Source organism: Aythya marila (assembly GCF_965140915.1).
Source record: "Aythya marila genome assembly, chromosome: 1".
NCBI classification, from domain to species: Eukaryota; Metazoa; Chordata; class Aves; order Anseriformes; family Anatidae; genus Aythya; species Aythya marila.
The window spans coordinates 71,447,006-71,468,723 of record NC_139042.1 but is presented as its reverse complement, the minus strand read 5'-3'; the positions used below and the strand labels follow the sequence as shown (position 1 = coordinate 71,468,723).

At 36.7% G+C, this 21,718-nt stretch overlaps 1 protein-coding gene across 1 annotated transcript; it reads left to right on the top strand.

Moving 5' to 3' along the window:
- The first annotated feature begins 2,461 nt into the window (after nucleotides 1-2,461).
- On the top strand, nucleotides 2,462-17,865 carry CRLF2 (cytokine receptor like factor 2). Its single transcript, XM_082762796.1, has 8 exons — nucleotides 2,462-2,564; nucleotides 7,779-7,890; nucleotides 8,646-8,818; nucleotides 10,944-11,083; nucleotides 11,803-11,965; nucleotides 14,187-14,301; nucleotides 15,433-15,517; nucleotides 16,918-17,865. The coding sequence occupies exons 1-8, from the start codon at nucleotides 2,489-2,491 to the stop codon at nucleotides 17,188-17,190; spliced, it is 1,137 nt and encodes a 378-aa protein (XP_082618922.1). The 5' UTR covers nucleotides 2,462-2,488; the 3' UTR covers nucleotides 17,191-17,865.
- Nucleotides 17,866-21,718: the final 3,853 nt, after the last annotated feature.

The following is a 21,718-nucleotide window of genomic DNA, read 5'->3' as shown; positions in this document are numbered from 1 at the left end:
TTGTCAACAGCAGTAAAAGTAGCTCAACAGTCTGTCATCTTTATGTAACTAATTTGTTTGACCTAGTTGCTGTTTTTTTTTTTGTTTGTTTGTTTATTTTATTTTATTTTATTTTATTTTATTTTATTTTATTTTATTTTATTTTATTTTATTTTATTTTATTTTATTTTATTCCCCTAGTTTATGATAGTTTTTTATTTTTATTATTGTGTTAATTTATTTATTTAGTATTTTCCAGGACGTTGGCCCTAGATTTTATTTCAAAAGTAGTTAGAGTAATTTTGTTTGACCTCAAGAGGACTACAGTGTTTTAAAAGGAAGTAGAGATTAGTGAGAGGGACAATTTTTTTAGGTCCCAAAATACATGGAAGGAGGAAAAGGTCAGTTAAAATGGGTTGTTGTCATCTGATAATTAGACTTTGGTTTCACATATAGAGTCTCAAAATATTTCCAGAAAAATTATAAGCCAGAATGTATGTTAGATACTTTTTCTTTGCGTATTTTCTCCCCACAACTCTTTGCTTCAAAGAATGAACTGTCTTAAGAAGACTTCAATCAAGTGTGTTTCACATGTATAAGAAGCATACAGGGACAAATTTGTATCTGTTACCCTCTGCTGAAGACTAGACACATGTCTGGGGAAGAAAATGTCATTTTAACTCAAATGGTTACATGGGAGTTGCTCTGTCCTGAGGAACAGTTTGTCCTGAGATAGGTTTTCCTCTATGTCTTCATTTGCTTATCACACTGGCTTCTGCAATGCTTACTGTAGAAAGAGTAAGAGATTCTAACTTTCCATGAAATATAATCATCCATGACCCAGCTTAGTGTTTCAATTCTCTGTTGCTTGTTATTTTCATTTCAAGAATTAATGCCCACCTAGAAGAACTTGGTCAAAGAAGGGACTAGACAGGCAGCAGAATATTGTATGTGTGTCAGACACTGACAGTGAGGTTTCCAAGACTCTCTGAAATTTGAATAGGTCTTCCTGGATGTATAATGGGTAAGTGAGTGGAAGAAGCTAATCCAAGAAAAGTGAATAACCAGATCAAAACTGGAATGACATCATCTGGTTGGAGACTTTCCTGATACAACAAAGCTGATAAGGGTCTCATCTGGCATAAGTAATGTGGGTTTAAGGATGACAGTGATAGATAAGGGTTAAGGGAGGCTCCAAGAGGAATGAAAATAAGCTTAAACAGAAATCATGGCAGCACTTCTCTGTGTATTTCCACTCATGATACAGCTCCCTATCTTGGGAGCAGTTTGGCACTAAGAGCTGTCTTCCTGAACTTTTGCTGGAGAAAGCAGGAGGGTGGAGTAACACTGTCTGGTCAATTCAGATTAGGCCTGGCTTGTGAAGTCAATCTTCCAATACTCCCTATGTTTTTCTTCACATGGAGCTGCACTGGATTCTTCTTGCATGAGTCTAACCTAGAGGATGAGATCTAGCAGGGCACCCAGTGGACTCCCTTCACTACAGGGGATTCAATTTCTGGTGCTGGACTGGTGCTAGTCTAAGGAAGTTCTCCCTCTGCCCCTTCCCCATATACATTGCATGGCTCTTAGGTCCTCAGTGCTGACTGCTTCACTCCACTGCTTCATCACTCCTGCTTGCTACACTGCTGTATGGATGTAACCTGACCCCAGTTTAATCCAGACCTACGGACAATTGGCCTCTTTAGACATGCTGACTGTAATTATTACAATTTCTTGAAGTTCTACTTATTTCCAAAGTATATTTAATATCAGGTAAAGCACTATTCCCCATTTTCTATGTATAATTTTAGGTATATGGATATATAAATATAGAAGCCAGAGCAGCATACAGCATACATAATTCATTCTAATGTTACCTCTTGTGTAATAGCCTACCTACCCCTGGCAGATCTTTCTGCCACAAAAGGCCTTCTTACATCTGCCTTTGATCTGGGGGACAGAGGTGGGCCAAGCCTTCTGACCTGCACCAGGCATGTGGACGGGCAGTATAAATGTCTGCTGACAGCTCCCAGTTAGTAAGTGGGGAGGAGATAGACTGCTTGTACTTCACCTATCATCTGGTTACTGGGTAGTTTGTGGTCAGTGTGTTCATGTTTATGATGTGGTCACAGCTCCCCACAGCTACATGATCCTTGTTTGTATCATGGCTATTGTCACCTCTGGTACAATTATGAAAAGATAAAGCAAGGCTAGTACTGACATGGAAGATATTCTGGAAGTTTCTTATTCTTTTCTTGTTCTTATTCTTTTCTTGTTCTTGTTCTTAATTATAATTATTATATTTTCTTATTCTATTACATAGTAGAAATAAAGCATGCACTCTAAAGACCTGCATTTCTAATTTGTTTATTGCTAGAGATATGTCATTTTTTAATTTCCTGTAGTCATTTCCTCCAGTTCCCTCCTGTCTGTGATATAAAGTGATCAAATGGTAAGTCCAGAGATAACGATTATTCATCTCTTCACAGCCTGTTGTGTGATTCCAACCATGAGACTCATCTTTCAAGCATGTTCTGTGATCTTCACACTGGGCAACCTGATGGCTTCTCAGTCACAGTCAGGTGGTAAGTTCAATAGATATTTATTTAAGTGCTTGATATACTAATTAGTAATATTTCTATGGGTACTTCATGTGTTACCTACCATATTCAGTACTTTTTTCGTGAAAAGAATCAACCAAAGAGAAATCGAAATCCAGGAGAGGTGAATGAGTATTCTTAAAACAAACAAACAAACAAACAAACAAACAAAAAAACCTACTGAAATTTTATAAATACAATTCAAGAAAGAAAATGGTAAGCTTGTGCCTATTGTTAAAGAAAGAAATATTCAAATTGTTAAGCAGGACTACTTGCTGCCTAAGACAGAGATTCTTATAGAGAGGACTGCATCAGAAAATGACTACGATCTTCCCATTGAATAAAGTTGCATAAAATGGACAAATGAATAAAACTTCAGTACTTAGTATTCTGGAAGAATGAACAAGATTGGAAAATATCCAGCAATATCTTGTGCCTGTAAAAGCAATGAGGTAAAAAGACTATTAAAGAGCAAAAATAAGAAAGGCTTTAAAGACCGGTAATTTGGCTACCTAAATATGAGAACACCTCTGTTTCACTTGTTTGTTTGCAGTGCCATTGCTTCTAGTTTCCCAAAGGCAAATAGACTGACAATCTAATCTTCACTCTTACTAATTTATCACATGGTCCCTGTCTCTATGAGAAAGAAATACTTTAAAGTTATGCCCTCTTCTTATCAACCTGTACATCAATTCTCTGTTCTGCTGTACTTACGATAAGTCCTTTTTTTTTTTTTTTTTTTTTTTTTTTTTTTTTCTGGCAATGCATAACTGATTCTCCAGTGTTAATTGCTCTTGTGAGTTGCTGTCTGTGCTGTGAAGGGACATGACTCTTTCCTGCCTTGAGATGGCTACAACCTGTAGCTATGTCATACTGATGGCATGACTTTGTGGGACAAAAAAATGAAAATTACAGTTGTGATGCTTATTTAATGTGAAGTGTGGTGATGCCTAGAGATGGTTAACTATCTTCTACTGGAAACAAAACAAAATAAACAAATTTAAAAAATCACAAAATCATCGTAATCAACAACAAAATAAACAAACAAAAAACCCTGCACCACTCAATTTGATGAGTTATGAGAAATATGCTATAAGGATATAAGGAAATATGCTTTGCCTCCAAATGTCTGTAAAAACCTTCTCTTGGTGTCCCGTTAGGTCTCTTGAAAAGAGACTTTCTACTCAGTAGTCCTGTGTGCAAGGAGTTTACCTACATGAGTTCCTATTAATGAAATGAAACAGTTCTCATAGATGAGTAGTAGTAAGAGTTATTAGACTGTAGGCCCAGGTTTGGGTATTGCACTCCCGTTGTTTCTATACAGTGTGTTGCTGCAATATGTGGAAGTTCAGCATGTGGTTACTTATCAGATTGCATCAATGTAAGAAAATCAAAAGGGTTTTTTCTTTGTTGTTTCAACGCAACTGTTCCCATACATATATGTTCCACTCTGTTATCTTTGCAGATTGACATTCTTTCTCTCCTTTTTCTCATTTCTGCTCTGTTCCATGACATTTGGGCTTTTTACAAGGTTCCCCTTCAAGCTTGAAAAGTATCTTAGAGGTGGAGTATACTTGTTCATGTTATTGCTCATGTTATTGGTTATGTCTGCATAATTTATTGCTCAAGGAAATTTCCTTTTTTTTTTTTCTGCTGTAAAAGTACTTTCTCCACACACAATAGTGGTATTTTCCATGCTTCTCTGTCCTGAGAAGAGCAGTGTTTATGATGCTAAAGTCTTGTGTGGAACCCTACCAGTTCCCCTCTGTTTTTAATGAATGTTTGGATAATTCTTTCCGAAGCTTATGTTCCAGGGTACTGGTATGCATTCTATACCACTACAAGGTACTGCCATCTACTCATCTAGCCAGGAAAGCAGGTCATCCTCAGGCAGAAAGCTTCTGTGGCTCCTCTTTCATCTGGGGCCTGCCTCTTCATTATACTTTTGACCTTTATTCTAGCTATTATCATAACAAAAAGAATAATGATAAACATTTTACTGTTGTCTGTAGGATCATGAAAATAAACATGCTTTAAATAGTTACAATTATTGTGGAAGAACTGGCATATTAGCTGAGAAAGACCCATGGTGGGTTCATAAAACTTGCATCATAAAGAACGGGAGACAAGGAAGGAAACATCATTTTGGATAACCAGTGCATACCCTCAGAGCATTTGATGTCAAATTAATACAAACTTTAAAAGTCTTACTTAAGCTTTACATCTTTTGATGTTGAAATAGCAAGGAAACATGGATAATGCAACACATATATGCTATGGTTTGAAAAGATGCACACAATTTTTTATTGCACACTTGCACAAAACGTAGCTCATGCCACATTAATAAGGTTACAAAACCCACTCAATTAGAAAGTATAGTAGAAACTTGCACTAACTAGAGGTCTGGAAAAACAACCTTTAATAAGAAAAGTTATTTTAAAGACTTTATTTGTATTATATAGCTGAATACATTTCAAAGTAATTAATTATGTTAAGGCTGATTTCTGATGAAGTTCTTAAAAACTAGAATGCGGTAAAGAATACGTATATATCACCAGACGTTTATTACAATTTCTGTTCCATTTTAATTAAATGATTCTATTTACTGTTAAGGTATTTAATAATGCATTGTCTTCCATTTCAGTTACTGGAGTTTATATATAAATATTAAAATCCCAGAGTTCTAATTCATAATATGTAGGATTATTTACTTATTTATTTATTTTACAGGAAAAGAATCTGAGTTTAGCAAGATTTATATATGGGGTTAATTTGATGTGCTCTGAGTAATCCTGCTGAAGTCAAGTGGACTATTCAGAATGTGCAAAGTTAAGTTAATCCCGAAATCACTTCAGGGCTGGAGCAAAAACCATATTCTTTTCTGTTATGCAAAAATATACCTCACCAGACCACAGAGCTAGAGTTCCATATAAATATTAGTTCCATACACTAACATTTCTATTATTTTTTATAAAACTAGTTTTATTTAATGAAGGGGAACATGCAGTTATACAGTCAAATATGTTAAACATATATTTAGCTAATTTTATAGAAAATATAACTCTAAGTAGTCATATGGGTTTAATTTACATTAACCATAACACTATATACTGCAAACACAGGCATGTAAGAATTTAGTACATAAAAATTAAAACGTGTTAGTGTATTTGTTGACCAATAGTCCACTGTAGGGCACTTTGCCATAGAATCATAAAATGATAGAATCATAGAATCATAGAATGATTTGGGTTGGAAGAGACATTAAAGATCATCTAATTCCTCACCCCTGTGTGGAAGTGGCATCTTCCACTGGACCAGGTTGCTCAAAGCCTCATCCAACCTGGCCTTAAACACTTCCTGAGATGGGGCATTCACAACTTCTCTGGCAATCTCAACTAGATCCTCATCATGCCAAAGCATAAGTAAAGAATTACTTCTTAATATCTAAGTGGCTAACATAATATTAATGGCTTCAGCTAAAGACAAGATGATCTCTTAGACTTGCTGAAGGGACTTGATATCTCTTGGGCAATCTCTTGTACAAAGGTAGAACTAACTGAGTAAATTCCATTTTATGATAGCTTATGAGGTTTTGAAGTTTTTGCTTCAGTGCATAATTGCATCGACTTCTCCATTCTTCAGAAAACCAAGATTTTCAGTTTGAGAAAGCAATATAAAACAAGCCTGCAGCCACTAGTTAGGAAACAGAGGAGTTGGGTTTAAGTACCTCTCTTGAGTAACAACAGAATCTTTATTTATTTATTTGTTTTATTATTTTATATTAGAATTCCATGAACCATGTAATAAGGATCTGCATCTAAATCTAGACAGATGCTTTTGGACTTCTGTCATATCTGTCTCTAGAGTGATTTTGAGATAACAACATATTAGAACACAATGACACCTGTACAAAAATATTTTGATTATCTGTAATTGCAGAAGTCGCAAAATCTGTAGACACAGAGATGTAGCCTTGAAAATAGTTAGGCAACACCATTATTTGAATCCAAGTTTCCACATGCTTTTCTCACATGTTTGTGTTGATTACTGAGCAAAAATATAGCAAACTTGAAGATATGTAGGCCTGATTCACTTGAACATTCAGGATCTTTATCTGTAATAAACAGTTCATCAGAAATGTTTTAAAACTTTTCCACTTTAAAATCTTCAAAAGGACAGAGTAGAATAAAATATAAATAGGAATCAGGGTCTAAATACTCTATTGTCCTGTTAGACAGCAATGCTCCTGCAGAAGTTTTTAGTGGGAGATATTTCATGTCTGGAGATTGCAGCCTGCAAATTGTACCTTCAAGAGGTTTTCTGCCAATATTCACTGTGTATTTTCCTCCTCTTTTTTTCATTCAACTAAATATAGTTTCACATCTTATAGAACTTAGAAATAAATAATTCATACTTCTTGATGGATTTCTATCATGGATTTCTAATCTTTCTGGTTTCTTATCTTCTTCATTTTTCAATTTCAGAATTATCTCCAGTGTCTAATTGTGGAATCCTGATGGACACTGAATTAAAATACCTGTGTCCTGGAAAGAGCTATAACAAGGGGGTGGTCAGAAGAAGAAAAAAATATCTGTGTGCAGTCAAAGGACATTAAATGATCTTCCTTTGAGAAAGCCTGTAAGGTGGAATTGGCCAAGACCCCATAGATTGTGGTCTATTCACCTATTGTGGTGACTAGATTTATGGTCAGTTCACCTATTTGTGCTGGTCTGCATTGGGTTCCTATAGGTGTATCTGCATTAGCCACCTGGTGGACAGTAAAAAAAAGACATCCTTGTTTTTTGTGGTAAGCATTACAGACAGTTTACACACAGGATTCATGTAGCATTAGTTCCCAAATAGTTCTCCTCAGCAGGAAATTCTTAGCAGATATTAGGGGGGAAGGTTGGTCTCAATATTTAGGTCCTATGCACAGAATACATGTGAACCAGTGTATAATTTTTGGCCCAGGGATGGTTGAACTTTCTCTGGTGTTGCTGTGCATATTTCCATTTTGCTATTTTGAAATTCTATTTTATTTTTATTTTATTTTTATTTTTATTTATTCTGTTTTCTTGTATTTTAGACATTCTTATGTCTTAGTTTTTAAGATTATCTGAGTCTACAGCAATAGCGATATCAGGTGATGTTTCTCATAAACACTGCTGAAATCATATTCTCTGTAAATGTACCTGGCAGGTCAGAAAGATGCCATCAACACCAAAATAATCAACTTCAATAACGAGAAGATGCAGATCACGTGGGCAGTAGGAGAACTATTCCCTGGCGAGAATGTGTCATTTTCTTATACGTGAGTATTAATGATGACTATTCTCTTGCAGGACTTACTTTGGAAATTTAAAATAGCTAAGTCCATTTGACTCTTCTGTGAACTATATCTGGAAATGCTTTTAACATTTTTGTAATCATCTGACATGAAACCTGTTTATATCCATACCTTGCTACAAAAGTGTACAAAAGTGTACTGCTGAATAGTCAGTCATAACAGACAATATATGAAAGCTTCATATCTTTTTTTCTTTGCTTTAAATGTTAATGTTAATTACACTGTTGAAAGTAATGGTGGTTATTTATTTATTTATTTATTTTTTATATATATTTGAGTTATAATGTATGTATATTTTACCTATGTCATTAGTTGATGTAACAGAAATTCATTGTTTTGGTTAAAGGCAGTTATAGAGCTTGATCTTCCCTGTTCTTTCTGGTATGTGAAGGAAGCAACAGTACAATATTGGAAACAGGTTCGTGAAAGCACCTGTTTGAGCAAGGCATTTTCTTATTAGAGAAACAAACAAAAAAAAAAAACACAAATGAAACTTGGTAATTTCAGACTGCACTGAATCCAAGGACTGGAAAGTCAGTGAATTCATGTGAATGAATTGCCTCACACCACTATGAAAGTTCCTGATTCAAGAAGTTCCATATGTAGACTTCTCTTGGTAGGACGACTGAAAACATACAAACAAAAAGACAGTAGCAAAAAGGAATTAACTGGTTAACTGGTAAGAGTGTTTCCATTCAACAAAGTTTTTTCATTCCTAGATTTGAAGAAGGCAAGCAGAAAGTTTGGAAGCCATGTCCCACTTATTTATTGGATCAAGGTTATAATTCCGGATGTCTTTTTAAGACAGAAGGACACACCCTTGCCTTCTCTATCATGAACAGCAATGGAAGTGAAGAGCGTTTTTCTAAAATACTAAAATCTGATTTCTACAGTAAGTATGTAAAATCACAGCTATGTCTTTTGGTAGTTTTAGTGTCTTCCCACAAGCATGAGAAGAAATCATTTAAATGTGTGTATTAAGTGCTAATAGTGTATACCAATACCAAACTATTGGTATTTGGAATTACTGATGCCAATTTTTGTCACTTGCTTTCATCAGTAGCAACGTAGGCTCTCATGGCACTGTGGTTAAAGTGGATTACACAGGACAGTCAGATTTGCCCCAAAATACAGTTTCAAATTAGAATTAAAATATTATATGGGTGTGCCTGATGTAATGTAGATCTACTCAGCATTCATACCAGGAAAATTAATACAACTTGTTAATTTCTTGTCTTAGTGCTGGCGATGTTTGTCGTATTTTAAATCTTTAAATCTTTGGCCATTTTCCATAATATATGAGGCAGCAAACTACTTCTTATCAAACAAGCTGTGGTACAAACCTAAGGGGATGTAAACAGAAGTTAGTCAAGTTGCTCTGGTATAGACCAATGTCATAAAAGAGATCTCCTCCTACTAGCAGAGATCTGATGATCCTGGTTTACTAAATCCCTCCCATATCTGTTTTTCAAATCTAGTGTGAGGTTGATTTATCAAAATTTTCTGTCATTATCCTTATTTATAATGTTTAAAATGAAGGGATTATTTTTTTTTCTGATAAAAAATCATGCGAGAAAATGTAGCAGGCAGAAATTATCTGGAAAATCATAATCTTTTAAGTATGTTGTTAGCATTTTTTATTAATGTTTTAGTAAAAGAGATCAATTAAAAACATGTCAAGACATCTAACTTTGAGAATACTTTTATGTCCCATCTGATAAACCATGGAATGTTGCAACTTAGTTCCTGAATTTTGGCTATTGAACTCCCCCTGATACCAAAATTATGTTAAAGATTGATAGATAACAATGCAGGAATAACAAGGATTGGACTTAAATTTTGAAATTCAGAAGGCAGGATCTTTATAATATGAAAAGGAATCTAGAGGAATTGAAAAAGCAAGTAACACTCTTCTCACCCATTTATTTCTTACTACTGAAGACTACCTAGCTACATAGGTCAAACCATTGCATTCTCTTTGGATCATCTGAAAATAGTGAGGGGTAGATTCAGTTGTGCACAGGTAAGCACCTTTTTTTTTTTTTTTTCTTTTTTTTTTTGCATATTCCTCACCATACCCCACGTGGTCTCCAGAAGATGAACATGTGTCCTGTAGGTTTGATGGTACTGAATTTGTCAGATCTTTTCCAATGAAGAAGCATCTTCCTTTCTCTTGACTGAAGGAGATTAGAGTCATTCTTAAAGTAGTTTCCTGCTTCTACTCTGTGCTGGTGCGGTCTCACCTTGAGTACTGTGTGCAGTTCTGGGCACCACAGTACAAAAAGGATGTAAAACTGTTGCAGAGTGTCCAGAGGAGGGCGATGGAGATGGTGAAGGGCCTAGAGGGGAAGACATATGAGGAGCGGCTGAGGTCACTTGGCCTGTTCAGCCTGGAGATGAGGAGGCTGAGGGGAGACCTCATCACAGTCTACAATTTCCTCACGAGGGGGAGTGGAGAGGCAGACGCTGACCTGTTCTCCATAATCACCAGTGATAGGACCTGCGGGAACAGTGTCAAGCTGAGGCAGGGGAAGTTTAGGCTGGACATCAGGAAGAGGTTCTTCACCGAGAGGGTGGTTGCACACTGGAACAGGCTCCCCAGTGAAGTAGTCACTGCACCAAGCCTGTCTGAATTTAAGAAGTGATTGGACTGAGCACTTAGTCACATGATCTAAACTTTTGGGTGGACCTGTACAGTGCTAGGAGTTGGACTTGATGATCCTTATGGGTCCCTTCCAACTCAGGATATTCTATGATTCTATGATTCTAGTTACAGTAGTTTTCTGAATCAAGATGATATCTACTTTTAAATGTGGCACCTCAAATTGTAAGTAGTGTCATGATGCCAAGTTATATTTTGACATTTAGTAAGGAGATCAGATGCAAAAGTGTATTATCCAAGAATGTCCACCTTCTTTACTTGCTACTCAGGGAAACATTGAGATATGGGGAAAAAAAAAAAAAAAAGTAATTTTTTTTTAAGAGTCTATTGCATGACTTTTTTCTTTTCTTCTTAGTAAAGCCCAGTCCACCAGAAAATGTGACCTTCTTCTGGAAAGATGACACCGTTACCATAACCTGTAATAAACCAAAGAGAGGTGTGAAGTGCTTGAGACTTGAGCTTCAGTACAAAAGCAAATTTGACAATGGGTGGCAAGTGAGTTGGGCATGACATTTTTAATCAACATTGGAAGGAGCTGGAAGTAGCATCTCCTTAGAAAGTGAAATGGTGTTGTTTTCAAATTACTCTCCCCTCCCATGTTTTCAGGATTGATGGTAGCAGAAAACTGTTGGATATTTTGGTTCCTAGATCCCTGCCATGCCAGAAATCATTTACTTTTTAAGCTATAACCATCTTCTATGCAAACAGCTGAGAACAATCTAAAGAAAAGGTCATACATTCAAAGTAGAAGACTTAGAAGGTAAAAGCAGAAAGCAGAGTAGAGTTAAAAGACAGAAAAAGGGAGAAACAGCATAAAATAAAATGAAAGAAAAGAAAAGATGAAACAGGATTTTTATCTATTCTGTTTTTCTGTTAAGTATATCTACATATTATTTCATTGACTTAAATCTTTCCAGTCACATACATAATATATTTTGCGGTTTTAAAGTTTTTTTCTTCTATATTGCAAATAGCAACTGTAGCATAGTATTCTATGTAATGATTGTTATGCCCTTCAGTTCACCAGCAGATGGTAAGCAATGGGCAAGAATAGGTAAAGAAGAGGAATTCTTCAAAATTCAGAGAAGTTAAATTTCACTTATGAGGTTTTGGTTTGGCCTACCCCTTATCCTAGTCATGCTCACACCTGAATGTAACATTCTGAAGCTTTGTCTTGAAAACTGGAATTAACGATGATGTGCCTTCCTTCTCAGTCCAGAACTTCTAAGTGTTGCAGAGTTGGAGAGCAAGGCTTTGATCCAAGGAAATGCTATTCTTTCCGTGTCAGACTGAAGAGGCTAGTACCCTACTGCAATGTAGTTAATTACAGCAGTGACTGGGAAGCAGAAACATTTTGGATGAATGGCACATTATTAGGTAACAGCTGTGCTACATTCATATGTTATCTAAGTGTAAATGGGTAAGGGGTGACTGCAAAAGAAGCTCAAAAGCTGTATCAGGTTCATGTTGCACTGTCACGATCCATCTTCTGTCATCAATTATCTTGGGGGTTTGGGCCAGAAGATCTCCAAAGGTTCCTTCCAACCTGTGAAAAAATGCCTGTGAAAATTTTGTGATCAGAGAAAGTTTATGTGGGTGTCTGAATGCCCACTTTTAATTCCTGTCCCCTTTGTCCTGATGATTCATAACACTACCAATTCATGCAATAATCCATAAAGCTAAAAGTGTTCTTATTTTTTTATGTTACTATAGTGTCTAGGATACCCCAATGACAGTGATGTGATACATACTGTGTACATATTGTGTATATATATATATATATGTATGCACACACATACATAAATATATGCATATTTATGTCTGTGTTTTGTATTTACATGCACATGCAGGCACTCTGGTGACAAATGATACATGGACATTAAGCCTGAGCCCTAAGAAAGACCTTTATGCCCAAATTTTAAGGCCATTTCTTTTAAAATGCATCCAGTTTAATTACAGAATCAGAAGTCATAGCTGTCTGGTGCTCATAACTGATGAATTGATTAAAACAAAGTATGGGGGAAAAAAAGTGAAATGGCAGCAAAAGCAGTATCAGCATTGTTTTCCTTCCTGGAAGACCCATTTAGATAGGCATGATTGCCTTGGACTAGATCTTTGATGGAAACTATTTTAATGGTTATCAAAACCAAGAGACAGATTTGCTGTAGTAAAGCAAAGACTGTACACCATCCAACACATTCGTATCAGCTAACCTCAGAATGCCACCCACTAGGCCTTATCAAAATGATGAAACGCCCAGATGTCCATTGCACTAAGATCTCAGTTCCCTAAAATGCAATGAGCTACTAGCTCACCCCAAAAAAATCTGTACACACACAGCTGGGCTGAAATGCTGGAATAACAATAACTATGTGCAAACTATGCACTAGTAGTAGGAATAGAAAAGCCTCCTCCACCATGCAGACTGTGAGCCTGCAAGTATGTCCTCTGCTGTGGCTGGCAATGTCTTTCAGAATACACAGTAGACAATGTACATCTCTGAGAGGTGGGTACATACAGCTCTACCTGCACCCTTTGACCAGAGGCTGCCAGCAGGCAACTACAAGCATGGAAAACACAGAAGAGACAGGCTAATTGTGCAGTTGCTTTGAGTGCCTCTGGATCAGAAATGACATTGGCACAGCCCCTTTAATGGGACAAACAACTCACTTCAGACCTTTATTGAGTTATTATTACCTCCAGATCTACCATCACAGGAAGACTTTCATAGCCTCTGAATGCTTTACTGGGTGTTCACAACTTTTCTTGTGGCTTTCTGGCAGCCACAGAGAAAGAAGTGACTCTTGAGTCCTATTTATAGAAAAGTTTACCCTTGATTAATAATTAAGTTTTCATAGTAATTATTTGGAGAGCAGAAGATCAGTAGTAGGAAGTATAGTTTTGCAGTGGCTTTACAAAAGCTGCAGAAAAAAATGCTGAGAATGCCAAAAGGTGGAAAAATATATTTGTTTATATACCTATGTGTTGGAATCTGACAATAGTTCCTTTCTGGATGTCAGCACTTGTGGTTTGCTGACTTTTTGGTATATGGGATGGGGAATTTATTTATTTATTTGTTTATTTATTTATTTATTTTGTCATTTGTTTTGTTTTGAGAAATAAGACATTTAAGCTATGTAAAAAATCCCACTTGCAGCTTTTTATCTCAGGAAAGCTTAAGCTACTTGAAAAATTGTAGGCGTAGCTTTTGTGACTGTATGTAAGATAGATCTTAGCACAGAATTGCTGCATCGCTGTCTGTGCATTGAGAGGAGCATAAGAAGCATCACTCTGAATGCTTCGACTCTTTGCACATATACCTTTGTCCTGTACCAAGTCAATTTAAATAAAATAACAATTTTCTTTTGTTGCAAGATTTGGGTAAGGATATATTTCTGTTGCTGTTTTCTTTTGTTGTTTGTTTGTTTGTTTTGATTTGTTTTTCAATTGTTTCAGTTGAACAACTGAATTTGTTGCATTTGTTCCTAAATACTATTTTTATTTTTTTAAAAAGAAAAGTCAATGCTGTTGTGTAATTAAGAATAATTACTGTTAAAACAAATGAGGTTTTCACATGCTTTTTTGTGATTATTCCTAGATTCATGTGATGATGATTTAAAATCTCAGTCAAACACAGTAATTCTTTTAAGTTGTTTGCTGGCAGTACTTCTAATGATATTTATCCTCTTGATTCTTCTGTGTAAATGGCAGAGGTAAATATAATCTTACTGGGTACTACTAAATTATAATTTATATCATGAAAATAGAGCGATCTTTTAGGATCAAATCTTTTACCACTCAAAATTTCTAACTGATGAAGTCAGAATCAAAATGTAGAAGTAATGTCTTAATTACTTTTTGGCAGCTAATTTATCCTGGTCTTTCAAACATCAAGGTCTTTATCTTTCAACATTATTGTTATTATTATTACTACTACTAATATTATTTTTTATATTATTATTAATAAAATAAAATAAAATAAAATAAAATAAAATAAAATAAAATAAATAAAATAAAATAAAATAAAATAAAATAAAGCAATGTCTTAGAAAAAATTTGTCTCTTCCACGTCATTTCTTCTCTTTTTCTAGAAATCCACTTAAAGAGACTTAAATCCATTATTCTGTTTTCTGCTTCTGAATTGTTTTATATTTTTGTGCAAATTTCATCAGACTCAATGTCTAGTAGCAGTAAGCTGAAGTGAGCCTGAATGCACTCAACTTTCATAAGACTATATCAATATTTGTATTTGTTGTCTAATGACTGTTCATGTTTTAAATCTACAATTAAAAAATAAAATCTGCATAGGTCCCAAATTCTGGTCTTTTTCAGTGGAAAAAAAATATAAAAATGCAGTACTGTTGAATATAGATCTTTTCAGATCATAAATTCATTTTTTCCCCTCCAATATTTCTTTTTACATTGGTGTTCACTAAGTCAGCCAGTAAAGCTTTCTGTTTCACCATCTTCCCCATCTTGGGGAACACAGCCAGGAAATGTAAAGTTCTGAATTCTACATAGTAAAAAATGCCACTTGCTGACTAGCTGTAAATTTACTTATCTTCTAGATTTTGCTAGGATGAGAGTGACTGAAAATCCAACAGTAAAATCACTGTTAGCCTGATAATCTTATCGTTCCATTAGATTGTATTAATCTCATCCGATGATTGTTTTAGTGTAGTAATGTAGTAATACTGCTTTTCCACTTTAACACATGTATAAAAGAAATCAAGCCTAGAGTATTGTCATATAGATTGTATTTGTGGCTACACCACTGTGTTGAAGTAGACACTTGTATGAATAACTACATCATAACAGAATGCCTTTTTGCATTTTTCTTTCAGACTTCAGAAGTCTGTCATGCCTACCATACCAGATCCAAAATATGTATTTGCTGATCTCTTCAGTGATCATAATGGAAACTTCCAGGTAAACATTCTATTCCCAGCAAGTCTGTGAACTCTGCAATGCTGTGTATGCTTTGAAAGTAGTTACTGACACTTGTTCTGGGCTGATGTTACAGCAAGTGACCCAAGAAAAAAGCTCTTCCTCTCATGCAACAGCACCAACAAAACTCATAAATTCAGTGTAGTGCTGCACTGTGTAAAGAGGATTGTTGTTTCAAGAGAAAAATTTAATGATGTCCAGAGACACAACAACGTCTAATTAGATGACAGTGTGGCATTTGCATCCACTCTTGCTAATGATAGTTTAGGGAGCTTGCTCTTCCCTTTATGTTTGTGAAATACAGGGAGACTTACTGCCGAACCAACGATGGCACTCATGGCTTTGTGGGCATCAGTCACAGTAGGAAACATACATGTATTCTCTCTCATCACAGAGAGCTATGATCACTAACTATTTAGACACAGAGCAGCTGTGAAATGAAAGCACTACATGTTTTGCATTTGTTTTCTTACTGTTCCTTGAATCCATGACATCACATAAGTGATTTAATATCTGTATTAATTCAGTTGTCTTTAATTACTACCATGTTTCCTCTGAAGGTAGACAGGTCAAATATTTTCAAACTTTTTCAAACCCAATGACAACACAAAAGAGTAGTAATAACATTTCAGTGATGAACTGAAAAGGGACCATACATAGGATATATTTAAAACATAACTGAAGAAGAAAGATATAAATGAAATTAATACAGAAGATTCAATCCAGACATGTGCTATTGTGTAAATCTCCCTGTAAACTCAGTCCAAATTTAGATTGTCAGGACTCAGGTCCTGACTTAATGTGCGAGTCTACCAAAGAAAGAATACAGGATACTTTATATACCCAAAGTTTTCCAAAGGTCTTGATTAAATACAAAGTTCACTTGGTTTGTTCAGTTTGGAGAAGAGAGGACAGAGGGGTGGCCTCATCATGGTCTACAATTTCCTTGCAAAGGAGAACTGAGGGGGAAGTGTCAATATCTTCTCTGTTGTGACTGGTAGTAGGGCTTTAACCATACTCTTGGAAGTATGGTTAAATTTTCAGCTAGTCCTGTGTGCAGCTAGGAATTAAATTCAATGATTGTTGTCAGACCCTTCCAACTCAGGATATTCTATGGTTTAATATGATTCTGTGATTTTATAATATAATTTGGTTTTGATAATTTGTAGGCATTTATATACAATTGTAGAAAACTGCCTTTCTTCCTCTCTTTTTTCCTTGCTTCTTATTTCCTGCTTGACTATGTTGCTTCATTTTCATCTTCTCCATTGTGGCTGATCCTGGAAAGATGCCATTATTAAAGGAAAATCCACATCTGTACTGCCAGACTTCTTTTGATTGGATCTTAGAACCTGCCACTAACAATGTTTTAATTCTCCTAGGAGTGGATAGACAAAACTGATCATGCAATGGTACAAACCAAGCTAGAATACGAAGAGCCAGAGTGCATCATTGAGGAGGAAAGCCAGCAAAAGGACAAGAAGAACAGCAACAAACAGGAACCTAGGGAAAAAATCTTCAGCTCTTCAGAAGCAGCTGGAAATTACAGTCCCAAAGCAGGTCAGAATGCCTGCCTGATGCCAACATCCAATAATAGGGTTTCCTTTTCTGGCTTCCAGAATGTAATGGATGATGACACGTATGTGATGTTATAAAATTTGCATAATTCAGGAGGTATGGACAACGGTTAACTAAAGCAAGCATGCAACACTCTTAGTGGTATGGTTTAATTTTTAAGTAGTCCTGTGTGGAGCTAGGAGTCGATCTTGATGATTTAGGCAGGCTTAGTATTTAAAATAAATGCCTGATAACTTTTAAAGGTCTGGTTTTGGTTCATCTTTAGGACTATATGAAGCCCTATTTTCCTGCTATGAGCAGGAGAAAAGAAGAGCTCCTCCACGGTACATTTTCAAGAGCTGAGATTCAGTCCTGGTGCTCATGTAGTGCAAACTACATTATTATTCTTCCCAAATTAATAGGAAAAAAAAATAAAGGTATTTTTCTGCTAGTGGGCTTTGTCTCACAAAAGCCAGATGATATAACATTCATTCTCATAGGGATAGGATACTGCTTCTAAAGATCTCTTTATACTATAAATTATTGCTTTAGTAAGCTGCTTCTCCCAGTGTGAAATTTTGAGTTCCATGGAACACATCAAAAATTTAAAAAAGAGAAAGAATAGGTCACATGTCTAAGATCAGAAGAGTGAGGATATACAGTACTTAGTCATGTTTAATCCTGCAAGCAGCGCAATGTAAGCAGCTTCCTTCAAAGTTTCCAGTGATGCTTTGTGGGCCTCCTCTGAGGTCAGGGTCTCAATATCTTACAGTGTCTTTTTGTATGACTAAGCAAACTCTTCTAAAAAGATGAAGTTCAATTTGAACAATATTTACTTTAACTGAGTTACATGTATTTTAAACCATTTTTAATATTATCAAGTAGCATTGAACATACTTCCTAGGACTTACTCAGATTAAATATATCAGTCTTTTATACTTAAATGGTATTCTAATGTTTTGTAAAGCATACCATCTTTTAAACATTTTTTTTGTTTAAATTTAAATTTAAGTTCAATATACTATGCAGTTAGATCTCAGAAGCAAAATCTTAACTATTCTGTAAATTTCTCTGTATCACTTAAACTACATGCAACTTGAAAACAGATTTTGTAAAATGTTAAGTGTTAAATGTATCTATGATATATGCCAGATCTTGTAGATATACTGTGATTATATGTTGAAGCAGTTCCAGTTATTCACATGGACATCAATCAGTCACTGAATAATTTTATCAGTTGACTAAACTTTGCCTAATTAATACTTTTATTAACTAATTCATAGTGTAACTTGCAGATTGGACATATCAGAAAATTACTGTGATTAGTAGGCTATTTTTAACTCAGCACTTAAAAAAACTATAATGCCAGGTATCCTTGGGAACTCTGTACAGTAATGTAAATCCATTAGGTTTCAAAATCGGTTTCTAGGTCACCAGGTTTGCTGTACAAGGAAAAACTCAGATTTTTTTTCTGGCCAATAATTGCAAAACTTAACTGGGAAGATAGTTTATACACATTTCCCTTGTTTTGCTTGACATTACCTTAGACTTAATTTTTCACTACAAGAAAAACAGGCTAAGAAAGTATTTCTCATAATCCTGACAAATTTTCTTCCTTTTACTATATAAAACAGATGTATGCAAACCTTTAGGGTCCTTTTGTATACCGCACATTTCTGGTTTTTTTTTTTTTTTTTTTTTTTTTTTCATTTTTTACAAGGACAAATATGCAATGTTTCAATAGCATAGTAATATTACTATTCACAGTATTTTCCTGAAATTTTAATTTTGAGGGAAAAGACGAAAGTCATGTGAAATTGTGCTGTCTCAGCAATGTCTCTGAACTGAAAATGTATAGTCATTTAAGTTTTTAGTATGAAGTATAACTTGTATTATATTTTTTAGTCATAAAGTTTCTGTTTGCAAAACTATACAAGCATATTTACATAGTGTATAACAGATAAGAAATAAAAGAAACAAAATGTCTACATTCTTGGCTGGTTAAGCCTGGAAAAGAGGAGGCGAGGGGAGACCTCATCGTAGTCTACAGCTTCCTCATGAAGGGGAATGGAGGGCCAGGTGCTGCTCTATTCTCTCTAGTCACCAGTGATAGGACCCAAAGGAATGGTGTCAAGCTGAGGCAGGAGAGGTTTAGGCTAGACATCAGGAAGAGGTTCTCAACTGAAAGGGTGGTCATACACTGGAACAGGCTCCCCAGGGAAGTAGTCACTGCACCAAGCCTGTCAGAGTATAAGAAGTGTTTGGACTGTGCACTTAGTCACATGGTCTGATTTTTTGTGTAGACATGTGCGGTGCCAGGACTTGGACTCGATGATCCTTATGGGTCTTCCAACTCAGGATATTAGGTGATTCTATAATTCTATATATCTCAAATATTTATTTTAAAAACATCCCCTTATGAAGAAAGTGCAATGAAGGGAATTATTGAAATTCAAAGCAAATTACTGTTCTTTAAAAAAAATATAAAATTTCCATTCTTGAGGAATTCTTTAAAAATGCCTAGAGAAGGATGAAGAACATGATTTAAGCAATGGGAAAAGGCCTTTCTGAAATACTGATGCTGATTCTGTCAAACATGGTACAAGAAGACATAAATCAGATTAGCAACACACATTGCTTATGGCCACTGGGTGCCCTGGGAATGCCCAAGCATACCTCTAAGCTCCACATTTGTGGTGCCTGTCATAGCCCACCTCTGTTGAGATGTAGGCCCTGGTGGCACTCAGCCACATCAGGCACATCTCTATGAAGCTCTAGGAAGGAAGAGCTGGGAGCCAGTGCTCCTGGGCTTTGGCTGAATCACTGCTCAGAGAAACATCAGTGAGAAGGGTGACAGTATGAGAAGCTGGACATGAATAAAAAATATCTGAAGGTTGGGGCAAAATACCTTAAGGAAATGTGTGGGTTTTACTCAGGTGGGCAGCTGAGCTCCACAACAACCTTTCTCTCACTCCCCATCCTCAAAGGGAAAAGGGGACAAAAAAGGAAGGAAAGGGCTCAAGGGTTGAGATAAAGACAGGAAGATCACTCAACAATTATCGTCATGGGCAAAACAGACTCAGCACAGGGAGATTTGAAAATTTAGTTATTACTAACAAGCTATAGAAGTGAAAAACAAGGAAAATGAACTAAAACCACCTTCCTTCCCTTCATTCACCCTCTTCCACCTCCTCCCCCTGAGTGGTGCAGGGGAACAGGGAATCGGGGCTGTGGTCAGTCCCTGACACTTCGTTTCCACTGCTCCTTCATGGTCACTCCCTGCCTCTGCTCCACATGGGGTCCCTCTCACGGGATGCCGTCCTTCCCAAACTGAGCCTGTGGGGGCTGCCCACAGGCAGCAGCTCTTCAAGCACTGCTCCCACATGGCTCCAAACCACGGGGTCCATCCCCCAGGAGCAAACTGCTCCAGCACGGGTCCCCCATGAGTGGGTGGCAGCTCCCCCCAGACCCCCCGGCTCCTGCGTGGGCTCCTCTCCATGGGCTGCAGCTCTGGCCCGGGGCCTGGTCCTGTGGGGGCTCTCCATGGGCCGCAGCCTCCTCCAGGCCCCATCCACCTGCTCCACCGGGGGCTCCTCTATGAGCTGCAGCATGGAGATCTGCTCCATGTGGGACCCATGGGCTGCAGGGGGACAGCCTGCTCCACCAGGGGCTTCTCCACACACTGCAGGGGAACTGCTGCTGCCTGCCTGGAGCACCTCCTGCCCTCCTGCTGCACTGACCTTGGGGGCTGCAGGGCTGCTTCTCTCTCCTCTCCCAGCTGATTTTTTTTTTTACCCTTTCTTAAATCTGCTCTCACAGAGGTGCAAACAACACCACTTACTGGCTAGGCTGTAGGCAGTGGTGGCTCCCTTTGGAGCCAGCTGAAACTGGCCTTTGCCTAACATGGGGCAGTTTCTGGATTCTTCTCACAGAGGCCATGCATGTAGTCCCCCAACTACCAAAACTTTGCCATGTAAACCCACTACATGAAAATAGGATTATATGCCTTCTACAGCAAATTTAAAAGGGGTTGTATGGATCTAGGAATTTAGATGGGAATATTAGCAAGACAGGTAAGTTCAAGAACAGTTTCCTTTTGTTTATGCCATATAACCAATCACTTTGTCTTCATACCAAGATTGTGTAAGGGTATGTAAGAGAGTGTCACTTTGGTCTCAAGTCATTCAAGAGAGACAGTTGCCTCCAACAAAATTCTTAATCTTCAGACTGTGACAAAATACTGCATATGACCTTGCTGTTCAATTAAGAACATTACATAATGTTCTTTATGTTATAAAGGTTTATTTGTTTGTTTATTTATTTATGTATGAATTTATTTATTTTTCCTTTGTGTTTTGTCTGTTGGCCTAATGTTTGCTTTGTAGGAGAGGTCTGGGCAGCAATGCAGCCAAATTCAAGAGCCTTTGCTCCCCAGGGTTTACTGAAAAGAATTGCAGGCTGGCTTGCTGCTTTCAACTACCATCACAAGCAGCAAAAGGTTGGAAAGTCTGTTAACTTAGGTTATGTTAGATGAGGTTTCCCTTCCCCTTCCCCTTCATCTTCCCCTTCCCCTTCCTCTTCCCCTTCCCTATTGTAATTTCCCTGATATTTGCAGAGCCATGAAGC

What these genes read in the sequence shown, in the direction of transcription:
- CRLF2 (XM_082762796.1), top strand. Translation starts at nt 2,489, where the DNA reads ATGAGACTCATCTTTCAAGCATGTTCTGTGATCTTCACACTGGGCAAC. An exon ending in CTTCTGTGTAAATGGCAGAG is followed by an intron (nt 14,302 to 15,432) that starts GTAAATATAATC and finishes TTTTTCTTTCAG; the next exon opens with ACTTCAGAAGTCTGTCATGC. An exon ending in ATCATAATGGAAACTTCCAG is followed by an intron (nt 15,518 to 16,917) that starts GTAAACATTCTA and finishes TAATTCTCCTAG; the next exon opens with GAGTGGATAGACAAAACTGA.